This window comes from Thermobia domestica, chromosome 13 (assembly GCF_964235325.1).
Source record: "Thermobia domestica chromosome 13, izTheDome1.hap1.1, whole genome shotgun sequence".
Taxonomy (NCBI): Eukaryota; Metazoa; Arthropoda; class Insecta; order Zygentoma; family Lepismatidae; genus Thermobia; species Thermobia domestica.
In genome coordinates this window covers 70,291,989-70,308,299 of record NC_137466.1, presented here as the reverse complement: position 1 = coordinate 70,308,299, position 16,311 = coordinate 70,291,989, and the positions used below count along the sequence as shown (strand labels likewise).

The window sequence follows — 16,311 nt, the reverse complement described above, 5'->3', positions numbered from 1 at the left end:
AAAAGTCTCGCTCAGCTGAGTGACGAAGAACATTTTGTCACACGAAGTTCACAGCTTTTCTGGGTGGTTTGTATGACATTGGTACGCTGTCTTTACGTCTGTGACCTATCGATGGCTATGGTTTGCATAAACGCGTAGGATTTAGCAAACTGCAGGTTAAATGAACTCTGAAACCTCTGGTGGACATATCGATGATAATTACTTCTGATATGGGTAACTGGAAAAGCTGATGTTAAAAGGACTTGGAAATATACAGGAAAGGTTCATAAAAGGAAGACTGTTTGATGCTTATGTTTATTGGAGTTTAGAAATGAAGATACATTATGCACCTGTCAGATGCTTCAGACTACAAAAATTTTATTCTTGTTAATTGTTCACTAGCGATATCTGACTACAAGACTTATGTTCTGGATCACTAGCTTCAACGAGAAATAAACATCCATTGCATCAAATAAGAACTTGGTTGGTCCTATCCTAGTCTCGATATATTGATCTTGGAACATCCCATATCTGGTTTCGTAACAATATAATGACATATATAGGGGAAGAAGTATCAACTTGTATCATTATTTTGTAAATTTATTTTTCAAGGCATTTAAGAATATTGCAAAACTTCTTTGATGAATAAGTCTTAACATCATATAGAAGTAATGCTTATTTGTATACACTTTTAGAAAATATGTTCTGGAATATTGAAAATGCTGAAATTTCAAAATTTTTGCACCAAAATAGAACACACTTTACAGTGAATATGAGTTGTTGCTTGTACTTGTTGTATGATTGCAAAAAGGAAAAATGCTTACCATCTTATAAAAATAAAGTATTTTATTTATCATCAGGGATGTATTAATTTTCTGGAGTTCAAGTAACTCTCTATACTATAGTTACTATCATGTAATTCGCTTAAAACTAAAATGTGGATATATATATATTAACTAAGAAGTTCAATGTCACATTCACAATTTTATAATTCTTCCTTGTGACAGAAGAGGAGAATGAGTTTTGGAAGGAAAGTGTAATGGCTTTCCTACATTTCAAAAAAAAAGAAAAAGAAAAAGAAAAAAGAAAAAGAAAAAGAAACAATCCTGCTCTAAATAGGTTTATTTTCTTAGTGTTATTTCCAAGGTTTCTCAGAGGGAAAACAATACTTAATTTCCCTGAATATATGTTTATCGGATTTCATAACCATCTCTGTTTCTAAAGGGGAAGTGGAAATCAGAAAGCGCGAATGAGAGACAATTACAAAGTTCTCTCAAATGTTCAATTCCTAATGTTCCTTAGGCTATTCTTGGTTCAATAGATATCGTACATTTTATACTTTTTTGTCTATTCTGCGTATTTTGCTTCTTGTTTTATGTTCATAGATCAATTATAAAATAAGCTAGAAAATGTATCTCTGAACATTGCATTTCATTCAACAAGTTGCTTGAGCTCCAAAGGGTCACATAGCCTTGGACTCCTAAAGGCTAAACATAATAGTTTGCAGAGGGGTATGTACGCTGATGTGAGTAAACAAGTTAAATATAATCCACATTTTTTCCGTCAAAACCTACCTTGAATATCACTCTCTCAATATTTTCTCCCTATCCTCTGGTTTGTGAAATTACAGTGACCTTAAAATAAGATAGCTGCTGCAATTTACTTTGATTTTTTCTTATCTGGTTGTTACAGATGGGACCCCCGAAGAATTAAAATAAGTGAAGAATCTATGTTTGTTTCAGACAGTTATATCTAGCCATTCAATGCCAGTGGAATGTACCAAAATTTGCAAGGGTTTGGTGGTACATAACTCTCCATTGAACAACTATTTTGGACACTGTAGTATTTACATAAAGTGGATGTTCATAATATCCACCACATACTACCATACTACAATGCCGTCAAATGTTATCACAATATCGCAATAAAATTAGTGATGGGTAAATTCCCAAGAAGATATTTTTCGGTAATATTCCCTGGGAAAATTCCCGGGAAGATTCCCAAAAATGGAAATATTCCGGAAATTTATGTACAAGCACAAAGAAAATTGAATTCTATTATTACATTGTGATTTCAAAGGTAAATTCGTTTCTTATCACCGTATATGATTACTGTTATGTTCAGAGGATTGTTTAAAATGTATATTCTCAACGGCATTATGTTATTTTATTAATATTGTATTATATTTAGAGAGTACACATAAATGTATATTTACTTACAATATGTTTTATGCAAGTAAATATGTGGGAAAAAATTGTATAGTAAGTTCAAACACTTTTACACCGCTAAACAGTTTAAATTTATATGTAAGTGGATTTTCTAAACTTGGCTTCACTACTGATATTATAAACATATTAATTTTTTAATTATTATAAACTAATTTGGTTGGGTAACTGCCAGAAAACAGATATCTCATCATTTTATCAACATTTACATATACATATTTATGATCACAATATTTGCAAGATACTGACCTGTCTTTATAAATTCCACGTAACATTGCCACACACGACCTTTCTTCCTACCTACAGTATTTCTCGGAATTTCATGTGTTAATTCACATGTAAGAGAAGTCCGAGTACTTCTTCAGAAATTCGAGTCAGAGACAAGAGACAGACCAACATCTATTACTAACGGTGGTTCGGGGTGTATTAATAGTACTTCATCTCTATTTCTATATAATTTCTATATTACTTTACAAACTGATTAATATTCATTATTTGTAATTTAGTACTTTGCTACTTTTTAGTGCAAATGGTAATGAAAGTTTTAAAAGAATCATAACACTAGTTATATAAAGTACAGTCAACGAATTTTAATTTTTTAACCTCCTAATTATTTAAAGCCTAGAAGTAAATGATAGTAAATCAAAATAAAGTAATTAGTCATATTTTTCTTATGACCTGGAAGATAAAGCAAAGAGATGGAAATAAATTTCTTCCCGGGAATTTAAATGTCAGGGAAAAACCCGGGAATATTACCGTTTTTTATTTTCCTTCCCACCAGGAATATTCCCACTGCCCATCACTAAATAGAAAATATACATTAATTTAGTCGCTATGAAACTAGTTTTTAATTTAATTCAGTTCTGTTCAGTTACGGTACATAGCTCAAAATCTTTTTCTACCCCTTTCAAAATATTATGAATTCAGAGGCTTGCCAGCACAATAGATTGAGAGCAGGCACGGTTCGACACCCTTATTTGCATTTACTTTACTTTGCTCATTGTCTATAATATTTTCTACTAATAACTGAATACGATGTGAAGTGTGAAAACGTTGGTACCCATTAATTTATGTACTTATGTCTCGAAGAATTTCAATTATGAGTATAATTATAATTTATATTATTTCTTTAATCACTTTATACTTCTTATCTTGTAACAACATAATTTACCTTGATAAGCGAAGCTGTAGCGCTCATGATCAGGTACGGCACTGAATCCAACGTCTAAGAAATAAAATTAATTTCATCATGATTATTTCTGTGGCAAATGTAAAATAAGCATAATATTAATATTGTAACATTTATTTATATTTCAACATCCTTATTGTGTGTGTTTATTTTTCAATTGAAATGAATGGAGATTTATTTTATTTCTTCTTAGATACTTTGAAAATGTCTATGTAAAACTGATTTTCATTCTCATATACTTTACATTTAAATCTTACATGGGAATTTTACATAAATCATTTAACAATTTTTAAAGTATTAAATTTATGTGAACCAACTTATTTTCATGAAACAATTTTATGATATCTAAAAATACTCTAGAACCCATGCTTTCAACAAATAGTCAATTCTGCATTAAAGTAAGCTGCAGAAAACTTTATCTTCAATTTCTTCATGTCGCACAAAGGTAGTTCAACATACTTTTGGTACTCCAATAATAACCACGCCAATTTGTATCAATACAGTTCTTGTTAAATTAGAGGTAACGCTACGGTGCTTGCCATCATGATGGAAAAATGAGAACCAAGCTGAAATGAAATTTCTGTTTCCTGAAGGGAAATTTGATCAAACGAACAATGAAGATATGTTCATTGGGAATGATGTAGAACAGGGTTCTCAATCTTTCATATTTGCGTACCATCAAAGCATATTAAGTAACTATTAATACCACCATAAGTTGTAAATACCACAAACAGTGGCTTATCTACCACCACTGATCCCCGTTCTACTGGCAGTGTAGAATATCCAACATATGATGCTAAGAAACGATAGAAAACAGAATTTAAATGTGGGGTTAGAAGTGTATGGTTAACCCAGGAGAAAGACCTCAACAACAAGATGGTGGGAAAAGGATAGTAGCGCATATTTGAAGATTGACGTGACATACAGTATATTTCTTAGCCAGCAACCTGAATATTAGTAGGGGGCACTTTACAATATGCAACTCCTTCCACTTGAACAATGTCAGTTTCTAACATGTAGCTACCTTTCCTAAAACAGTAACATGTGCAATGTGAACAAAGTATTTTGGACCTATGCCAAAAAGATTAAATGGATTATTAAAAACTTATGAACCAATGGATGAAAGTTGCTCTATTAGTATTTGTGTCTCAAACGCAGTAAATAATCAAACGAAGGAAATATCCTTCGTTATTCATTCCCATTGTGCATTGTGCATGTTGCATGTATTTTAGTACTACAAAGGTGTGATATTGATTGTTTACAAAAACAAGCACAATAATAAGGAGATACTACAGAGACTTATTTCAAACATTACTAGATACTATCAAAGAAGAACTAGCAATGGAGAAAATTGCATATTTTCAGAACATGCGAATAATTCTGAGGTTAAGAATGTTGGCCTCCCCCTACATATTGCAGGGTCATTAATTTATGAAAACTAAACAAAGTCGCTAAAGCCAACTAACGAATTTTATATAGTGAAACCCTGAATAATGGACACCGAATTTAAATAAGGATCTTTTCTGCTGTATAGATGGGTTTTAGTTACGAAATAATATAAAGATAAATGCATGTACGTGAGTTCGTAAATACACAACCTTCATGGAGTCATACATTTGACCTATCATTGTTATTAGCCCTAAGATTAAAACCAGACACCAAACGATTTTATTGAAGCAAGTATCGGACACTTTAAAAACCTTCAATAGATGTAAAACTTTAACTAATACCATAACATCATAAAAAGCTGTAAAACTTCCAAAATAGTAAATATAATAACAATCAAAATATATATTAGGCTCACTAGCTATTAAAACTTGATTTTTATACACAGTCTATAAACAATATGATACTTTTTAAATAACGATATGTTCCTTATATATCAATACTTTCTTCCCCATCATCCTTCCTACTAGATAGTTCTCATTTTCGATACCCACCTGAATGATAATTAAAAACGAACATTTATTTTACTACGAAGTAAATATTTTTCTCATGTACCAGTTGTTTTATATTTCATTTAACTATATCTAACGCTGTTTTATAATATGAATGATCTTTTAAGATGTGATCTTTCCAAACCTCACTCAATCTTAACCCCCAACTAACTGACTTGCCCTGCAGTCTCATCCATTACTACCCCTTAACCTTACTCGTGGGTTCGAACCTTCGACCATTCAACCTCATTCTGCCATCAACTTTACATCACCTCATGACATTGACCTCATCTAACTTCAACATCACTCCCTCTCAATCTTACGACCATTCATCATACGAATGCATTACATAATCTGAATCTCACAATCCATTACCACCTCTAAACGTTATTCACCCTCTACCTCAATACCATACCCTTCTAAATCACGCCAAACTTTACACGACCTCTATTTCAGGCAACAATTTTGAGAATTGAGATCGAACCTTGTAAGAGCAAACCTCATTTTAAAAGTCCCAATTTTTGTTGTATTATATTGTACTTCATAAGATTTTAAACTGTGTTAATTTAAAGATAAAAATTATTAAATTTGTTATAGTGTTCCTTAGGATGCCAATGAATTCTTTTGTACTAAGGAAAACTTACAATTAAAGCAATCTATTTACCTTCTAGTACATCTGCGGAAGAATTGCTGTCAATTTCTGTAGAAAAAGGAGAACAATTAGTATATTAGAATACATAAACATGAAACATGCTAAGCTGTTCTCCAAGTACATTAGTTAAATTTCTGGAGGGCTAATATAGTGTAATGTAATATTTCATAATTGTAATAGACATTAAAGTTCATGAAGAGGATTTCAAAAGTTTTAAGCAAACAAAGTAAATCATAATGGATACATCAGACGTCGGGAGATGATTCCTGATACCGAGATAAACAAAAATGATCATATAAACATAGGGCATATTGGGCTTATTGGCAGAATTCGTCAAGGCCAAAAGCGTGGGAACAGTAAGTTCGAAGCAGTAGATACCGACCTGTAGAGAAAGAGACAAACGTATGTTCCTCGGGAACATCACAGGATATATTCAAAGTGTCTGCCATGGGCCAGCATACACACACGACAATGCTTGATCATGAATTGACTCACCCGTTCGATACCTGAGTCATGGCGAGCAGTTGCAGAGGAGTTATAGATACTGTTCCAAGTCGTTGACATCGTTCACAAGAGTAACATACACCACACTTTTAATGTCCCCACTTTATAAATCCAGTGAATTCAGATCCGGAGACCGAGACTGGACCGCCACACCGAAACTAATAAAGTGTAGTGATCGTGAAACAAATCAAATCCGATATTTCAAGGGATTCTACATGTTTCATGGTCCCAACATGCCAAAAATGTTATTTTTCAATATCTGTCCATCCATTTGTCTGTTCGTTAGTCCCGATGTAGGCACACTTGCCATCTGTACTTGTACGCACCAAAATTGTATATAATATACAGAGGAAAGGGACTCATTATTTGCCCCCTCCCGTAAAAAGTAAAGGTAGTACTTAAAGGTATTTTTTAAATGCTATTTTCTCAAAAAAAATGGCTCTAACGACTTTGTGCATATTTTATTACCAACTCCATACTGTGGTATAAATACCTGAAAATCCACAAAGGGCAGTGTGCTCTTGAAAGTGGGTTCTTTTTAAAATGATTTGCATGAAAACGAGTGCATTGAGAAGAAAATGTATGTCGCGTACGTAAAATCGTATGTTACATTTATAATCCTGTAGTTTTTGGATTTACACGTAGGAAACGTATAACTGAAAATACATGTTTTATAATACTTTCCGTATAAGTGTTCCATCTACACGTACTTTCCATATGAAACAATATAGACGATCAGGATCTCACTGTACAAATGGACGTATATAACATATAGCTGAAGACGGTAACATACATATAGGTATGTAATATAAGGAAGATTGTTAAATATCAGACATCCTGAAACGGCATGATGTAACATCTAAGGGCAGTGCCTATGTAAAATACGGATAACGTATGCTCCGTACTTTCTGTAGTAAGCAAGAGGATTCCCTATATTTGTACAATATAGCGCTGTCAGGAGAAGGGATTTTTCAGTGTGATTTTGTTGATACTTCATAACCAAATATTTCATTAATAACCCTAATAAATGACATACGTAAGTCGTTTATTACGAAAATATCCTAAGGAGTAATTTACATTTGGATGTACCGGTATTTTCTTTGGATGAAATTTGCCTGAAAAGTCTTATAATCTTGTTCGTATCTAGGAAATAAATGTTTCAGTAATTACTGCAGCACAACATAATTTAGTATAAGAAATTAAAGTGATAAAGTTTAGTATAGTGATCCATACTCTTTATGAAAAAACACTATAGTAATATACTAAGAAAGAACGTGAAGCTGTACTTTTCGGCGGAGAACCTACTCTCCCTCTCCTCCCTCAAGTGAAATCTCAAATGGCGCTCCTGTAGACTAAGTTGGGTGTTCCCAGCTGTTTTAGGAAATGTAAAACGATAGAAGGTAACAGCAGAAGAAAAGTTGTTAAATGATGATTTTTACCGATTCACGTTCCGTTTAACTATTTAAATCAGTGAAAATAATGTATTATTTGCTTTTCGAGACTGTTTTAAATGTCAACTCAATTGTAAATTAATTTAGCATTTATTTAATAATTTCGTTAAAATATGTAAATGTTATTTAAAAAAACAAATACCCGAAATAAACAAACTACCAATTTATCTTTTTCTTTTGTAAAAGTAGTGAAGCTTGTTTGTTACGCGTGTGCCATACCTGAGTTATCAATATACAGTTCTTCATTTAGCTCTTTTACAATATTCATTGAATCTAGAACAGCCAGATGGTAACCATGTTTACGACATCTTTGTAAAGCCTGATACCAATTTACTTTTTCCCGAAAAAATATGAATGTTCTGTCTTCTATAATGATCTCCGTGGGACCAGCTTCTGAATCTATAATTCGAACATCTGTAAAATATGAATTAAATTAAAATAATTAAAGTAAGTATTTTCACTGAATGTTGCCATAATTGTGTAGAATTCATATTTTTACATGTATTAAGCTTAGAAAAGTAGAAAATATCAACATTACAAATTTATTGCACCTTCTATCCATTTCTAAATGTTTACGGATAATCATAAGCTTCACAAATTGACTCTGTCTTGCTATAGTTATTGCTCTCCTTTTCTTAATATTTTATAAATCTTACACTGTAAAAAATGAGGTGTTGAGACAACACAAAATGACTACCACTTTAGCGTGTTAGTTGTGTGTTAATTCAGCACCAAGCGCATTGCCTTCCGAACATATCAGAAATAACTAGTTACTAAATGAGAGAATTTGCATTGGTATTTATCGTTTAATATGAGCAGAGCTTTGCGAAATATCTTTGGCACTTATGCCAGTAACAAATAATGTTCTATGTTTTCAGTAATCGGTCACAATAATATTGTTGTAAGCCTGTAAATCGTTTGACAACAGTTACATAGGCAAAAGTTCTGCCATATTATGTTCATATATGCTGACATAAGAATAACAGGTAAAGAAAACAGATGGAAGCATAGCTATCTGTGTAACTGTAGTCAGATGATTTACAGGTTTACAATAATATTATTGTGACCGATTACAGAAAACATAGAATGCCATTAGTTACTTCCCATAAATGCGAAATATGTTTCGCAAATCTTTGCTCATACCAAACAATAAAAAATAATGCAAATACTTACAGCCAGTAACGAGGTATTTTTGATATGCTCTAAGGCGATGTGTTTGGTGTTGAATTGACACACAAGTAACACGCAAAATTAGTAGTCATTTTGTGTTATTTCAACACCTCATTTTTGCTGTGTATTATCACTTCGGCCACCCACATGTTTCGTTTAATCAAATTATTTTATTGCAGCTCTGTTAAGAGAAGAATGTACTCTTTACTGGCTGAGCTTGAATAATGTCATAAAAATATATAATAGCTATAGAAAGAGAGCGACTTCCGAAAGAAAAAAGATCCAAAATATGAAGACATTACATGTTTCACAACTGTTTGCAATTAGTTTTAACTATTTTGTTCAAAATATATTATTTTGCACATAAATTATAACTAAGAACTTACTTAGAATTATGAAATTTAACTTCTAGAGCCAAGAGAAAAATGAAAAATAGTACTATATGCTAATTTTATTTCCGGAGCTTTGCCCCATTTCTAATGCACGTTTTGATAGATAAGTCATATACATTATATGAATACCTAGTTATATAATCTATTATAGTCATTATTAGCAATGCAGTTGATGATCTAAATACCGATTTAACGTACTCTAAGTCATTAGCCAGAAATGATTTCATAAAGTTAAGATGATTGAAAAAGGTCAAGTCTCTAAATATCTAAAAGAGATGTATCCAATAGCTTACACACGACCTATGTTTCGGAGAAGGACTCACAGAAGATTTTCACTTATATCTATCAAAATTTACTTTAATGAGTATATGTTATCTCTTATGATTGGACTCAGAGCTCACTGAGCTGTCCTCGCTACACTCTTAACTCTTAGCACAATTACAATAGGCTTTCTATTATACTATACAAAGATGAAACATGCAATATAAAGTTACAAATAAGAACTGTTCTTGACACGCCCATTCACCCCATTCAAAGTGTCTTTATTAAAATATTCTGATAATTCCACATATCTGTTAGAGTGCGCAACTCTAAGAGACTCTGATGATTTAACTTTAAAAATGAGAGTAATAATATTGCTACTCCTTCAAGAAGTAAGGAAGAGATATAGCTGACTCAAGTTTTAAGATCGAAATTGGTATAGACGTAAACTTTACATAACTTGCACACCTGAAAGTTTCTTCAAAAGTATTCCACAAGTAAATAAATTCTTATAAAGGCTTCCAGGTGTCCTCATACTAAAACCTGATAAATGTTTGACTAATTTTCTAGATACAAGTATAACAAAGATCTTAATTGAAACTATACCTCTTTCACATATAAAATGTCTATAAAGCGTACAGTCCAAAGGGACAAATAATGTATATTTATGGTTCTTCCTGTCGATGCTAAGACACTGGTCTGTTAATGTTTGTTGTTCCCCTTGCCATTCTGGAAAATCGCTACTTTCAATGGGAGAATAGTTGTCTTTCATCCACACCCAAGTTCCATTTACTTTCTTGCCTCCTACCCAAATGTCTTCATATTCTGTCGAAAAATATAATAATAAACGCAATGAATTATCTAAAACCTACGAAAACATTAAGAAAGCATCTAATTAGCGGTTACAATATGTAAATGTAGAACAGGTGACTAATTTATGGTAACTTATTCGGTTATTAGTAAAAATAAAGTATAACATACGAAAGTGTACAAAATAGCAAAATGCAAAATAAACAAAATAAATAAAATGGTAAAATAAGTCATTAGAAAGAAGAAAAACTTATTTTTGTACCTTTGAGTAAACAAACTAGAAAAAGTTCATCAAATAGAGTATTGTACATTAGGAATTAGAACCATAGAAATTATACGAAAGCTGTTTTTTTTTTTTTTTTTAAGCGTGAGGCTTCCAAAATGTAGATGTAGGGAAGGATAGAGAAATAGAGAAAACTGACTGCATAGAACGATAAATCAGTAAGGAACTGGCAAGAGAGAATAGAAGGATATTGAAGGTAATTAAAAATGAAATGTAACTGATTAGAACATCGTTTGGAATGAAAGTTTACTCTAAAGAACATGATCAAATGTGTGGAGGATGAGAGAATATATTCACATTATGCAGCGGTGTTTAAATATGTGAGTTTACTCTAAAGAACATGATCAAATGTGTGGAGGATGAGAGAATATATTCACATTATGCAGCGGTGTTTAAATATGTGACTAGTATGTCAAGGTGAAGATATTAACTGAGTAGCGTGGTGGAAGGAAGCTTCTCACTTTTGCTGCTACTGAGTTGCGTGAAGAGCATGTCCTCTTGAGTAAGTTCACATTCCAATTATGCAGATTTATCATTTTATGTATGTAAATACCATACAAATTTGCATACTGATACTTAAATTTTCGTGAATACTATAGGTCATAATTACTTTGTTTCATGCATAGTTAAATAGGATATGTTACTACCTTGTCTATTAATTATTTAATTAATGAAATTAACATTATTAAAAGGGTAAAATAGTGTAGATTCAGGAAATTACATTAAACGTGGTAGCCAACTTCAGACAGAAATATATGTGATGCAAAGAAATCTTATGGACATAGCAGGTAACGGAAGTCAGCGACCCATAAAGTTGGTCATTATTGCCAATTTCAAGATGGAATCAAAACTTAGGAAACAGAAGTTTCAAAATATTAATAATGTATACTTCCTATTAAAGAAAATGAAATATAAGGTTAGAACTACTGCATCTAGAGGACTGTGTTCTGGCTATAGAGAGAATAATGTAAAGGAGCTAGAACACTGTCCCCTAGATGCCACACCAACCTGATAGTTTATAGAACACTACATTAAGTTTCATATATTTCCACTGATCATTATTTTCACAGCGCCACTTACCTAGTAACTGTTATACTTGCCTGTCCAGAGAATCTTTCAAATCTCCGCACAATGCTACCAGCCTAAGCAAAACTAATGAAACTTAAAATTAGATGTAGATCATTTATCAATTGCTCTTGGAATTTACAAACTAATAAAAATGTATTTCTCTACCGTTCCTTATTCCGTTTACCGTTTTAAATTGCCAAAATAGGTGTATGGGAATTAAATACATCTGTTAAAGTATAAATGTACCCAAGAAAGTTTTGTCGCTTTTTGTGGAGATCTAGGTTCCATTATCCCTCACACCTGAGTTGAATGCGAATGGACATAAGGTGAAGGTCACTTATTGATGTGGCTATATCCAACATACTGTCTGCTTGTGGCACTTCAGTTACACCGTAAACATGTGTAAAGACAAAGTGAACATGAGACCTCCAAAGAGCGTCATAAGGGCGTGTATGCTGTTCAAACTGGGGTCAAACGCTGCTGCAGCGGAGTGGAAGATATATACACCAGGTCTTTGGTGAGGTTGTTGTGACTACGCCGACAGTGCAGACGTGGTTTAACAAGTTTAAGAACTGTGACCATTCTCGAAGACGCATCACATGCCGGAAGACCAACACATGTAAAAATGAAGATCTTCAGGTAGAAATTGAGATGAACAGTGGTCAGACATGTGAGGAACTGGAACTTTTACAACTCAGTGTGAGTGGAAACACCATTCGGCAGTACCTCCATCAACTTGGGAAGCATTATTAGTTGGGTCGGCCAGAAGGCAACGTCATCAGACACCTGTGTTTCTTTGCTGTCTGGGCTGAGGAAGGAGACATTTCCGAACAGGGTGTTGACATGTGATCAGAAGTGGGTAATGTACGAAGCTCCACAGCGCCGACATCATTGATTGGCATCCCATAAACCGGTTCCAAAAGAACGGAAATCCCTAGTAGAGGTGCAATGCGATGGAATTTATGGCTTTCCAGGACGTTGGCAGAATGTCATTCGATGCTGAGGCGGACTATTTTTGATCTTCCACGTACATCTTAGGTGACATATCGATGTTATTAAGTATTGGGTGAAAAAGCCACAGAACTTTCTTGGTTACCATTATAGTCGCTTTGACATCTGGCAGGACTGTCGTGCTTCTCAAATGAAAGCACACAATGCTACCCAACCGAGAAAGAATGCAACTGAGTAATCATTTTCAAGTGATGATAGATGTTTATAACGATGCTATTTTTTCTTTAGGAGTTTATTTTCAAGTTTACATAATGTGTTCCTATGTAATGTCTTTATTTTGTGGTTAGTCAATATAATTACATGTAAACAATGCGATAAATTTGGTTAACCTAAGGTATTTTGCAAAATTCTGCTACTAGAGACAACACTATCTAGATCAAAATTGACAATATAACAGGGCATTCAGGTGAAGATAAAACCATAAGGGTTTACCTAAGAAAAACCCTAGATGAGTGTATTGACATATACATATAAAAACAATAAACATAAATTCTTTATAACTAGAATAAATTATTAAAGATGAAAATAAAAAGTCAAACAAGAAAGAAAACTAAAAAATTTCCATATGCTCTACTTTTATAAGCCAGCACAATGAGAAACAACTGAAAGACAGTTTCGCCATTAAAAATTGGCTATCTTGAGTGCGAGTCGCTAGCATTTGGAGCGCAGATGTTTCAAAGAAAAGTTCTTGGAAGAGAGAAGACTGGCTAGTGATGGATCGTACTTTTTAGTTAAGCTTGTGTTTCTATTCTCAGAAAAAAATATGTGAATGTTCGGTGCATGGAATAATCATAACTGTCATTACCATGGAAAGAACATAAACTGTGTTACAATCATCGACTCGTGTATTAACTGTCTTCAGTAATGACTAAGCTAATAGGAACTGATTAATTACTTTCAGATACTGTGGTAGCATCTAATTTATAATGTAGTATACATCTAGGAGAGATACATTTATATAAGATGTGTACGTTCATACTTTTAAGAACTTATTCACCATTATTGCAGTAAGGTTTTCATCATTTTTCTCGCAAGCCTGCTGAGGAATTTTGGTAACATCATAAGCTTTGCATCACTATGAACAGATGAGTATGATAGTGAACGTGGAGATAGGATAATAGAAACTAATTTAGCTGGACAAGAACCACTTAACCTGTAATTTGAATCTTCTAATTAGCGGAAACTTTAGTTGTAGTTATGAGGAGACTTCATGAAAAGATACGTTATATCGAAGACAATTCTGATAGTTCACAAACAATTAAAATATCTTTCATGTTATCATGTGTGTATATATGAGGTGTACTCATCAAAAGCACATACCGTTTTGTTCTAAAGCCCAGATTTTTTTGGTCAGGGTAACAACTGAGGCGGTGTCGGAGACTTCCATCCGTTGCATCTAAGCAGTGCATGTTTTGTTTACTAGGTGGCATCAGTTGAGTCATAGTGCCTGAACGAGTAAAAAGTGTTTCTGATACTGCTCTGGGACACGGAATTTTCGGTTGAAAAGCAACAAATAATTGTGGAATTTCTACGCAGGTGGATGTTGTGCAATCGAAATTCATTATGACCTCATTCTGGGCTGACCATGGTATTGAACTACTACACATTCACCCTACACACCAGATTTAGCCCTAGGTGACTCTTGGTAGCTCTAAAACCTTAAGGATTCTCTTCGTGGATGCCATTTTGCCAGTAGATCATTTCTATGAAGTGCTATTTTCCAGTATCTGAAACATACCCCCAAATCTAACTATGCCACAAGCTATACAAAATGGACGAAGCGACAGCAACTGCGTATGAATAAAGAGGATGAGTTTTTTGAGAAACAGACATAGGTTAATTCCCTATACTTCCTTGTTCTTGGAAATTAGAACGAAATGCCACGTACCTTTGGTGTATCAGGTTCCATATATAGAAGTGATGCTGCAACACGAGGACTTATTTCACTTGATCTGTTTGATTATTGTCAAGTAAATAGGCGTACTGTATTGAAGAATTAGCAGAAAGCTGAGATAAGTACAAAATCATTACAGATATTTTTCCAGACACTCTTTAAAATACGAATTTTTACAGATCTACAGACATTTTGGTTTTTTGACCTGTCAATTTGACTACTAGTAATGGCAGAAAACTTGTGATATTGACAACGACAATGATAGGCTAAATAATGTAAATATATAGAGTTTATAAGTTTAACGTTTTGTGTGGAACTAACGCAGAGAAATTACACAGGTGTCAGTGTATAGTATTCTAAATTTCTACAATAAAATAGGACTAAATGTACAGTCTTTCAACAGGAATATATTGCTATTGTACAGTATTTACACCTTCAATAAACTTTCGCTTCGTTATTTTAACGTAGGCCTACTCTTCTCAAAAAATATTATAATTCTCATGTAGAGCTGATAAATATGAAACTTCTTTCTAATTGCCTAGGTGTATCATAAAATTACAACCGAACTTGAGAAACTGAACATAACGAAACAATATATATAGTATATACGATAAATCACTCTAGCTATTTGCCATGTTTCGTATTATTGTTGTAGGCTACATTGTGTTATGTTCATTTACTTACTTTTAAAGTTTGTACGTACAGTTTTGTTCACAAAAATCTGGTTACTCATTCTCTCTGAATTCTTATGTTGAGTTGGAATTAATTCAAACAAATGTGCATTTTTTTCTCCTTTAAGATGTTATTTAAAGTCAAAATATAGAATTTTTCACATACAGCTGCCAGAATGGGCCTTCTGAAACGAGGTGCGTGGACAAGTTTTCTTTAAAGAAGACTGTACGTAGAATTATTTAAAATTGGAGAATGTTATGACTTGTATTTAACGGTTAAGTATGTACGTCACTTTTCTTTCTGTAAAACATTGATTTATCCTCCTGGGACATGAGGCTAATTTTTGGTTGCTCAACCAACTATCAGGTTCTTGCGATTTCATGTGTCGCCTCAACTTTCAGCGATCGTAAACCTGACGATTGTTCAAGCAATCTTGTAGGTACGTAACGAAAGTTGCAAAATTTTTTTATTCCGTCACAAGTGGCAGCACAGTCGACAAGTAGCCAGCAGTCCTAATAAAATGCCTGCAAGACGAGATATGTTATTTTTTTGCTAATAATGTGTAAATTATGCAATTAACAAAATTTGTGTTGTTTTGTTAAAATGAATGTGTAAGGATTTACCACATATACTTACTTTCAGAAAACACGTTATTCTTAAATGTAGCAATGAGACCTGAAGGCTCTAGAGCAACCTACCTCCTCACCTTATAGTTACACGTTTTTCAAGAAAACTGAAACGTTTATAAACCATAATCAAACATTTTTGCAATATTCAAGATTGATCCCGGGTCTCAGAAAAAACATTTCCTTT

The 16,311-nt window shown here is 33.2% G+C and overlaps 1 protein-coding gene across 1 annotated transcript in view; it reads right to left on the bottom strand.

The window, feature by feature from the left end:
- LOC145668220 (uncharacterized) overlaps positions 1 to 16,311 on the bottom strand; it is a 112,618-nt gene that overhangs the window by 83,066 nt on the left and 13,241 nt on the right. The window contains exons 3-6 of the mRNA XM_081735872.1: positions 10,367 to 10,585; positions 8,157 to 8,351; positions 5,995 to 6,030; positions 3,376 to 3,429 (exon numbers count right to left, since the gene is read on the bottom strand). Of these exons, the coding sequence (XP_081591998.1) occupies positions 3,376 to 3,429; positions 5,995 to 6,030; positions 8,157 to 8,351; positions 10,367 to 10,585 (504 nt within the window). The remainder of the gene's footprint in view (positions 1 to 3,375; positions 3,430 to 5,994; positions 6,031 to 8,156; positions 8,352 to 10,366; positions 10,586 to 16,311) is intronic.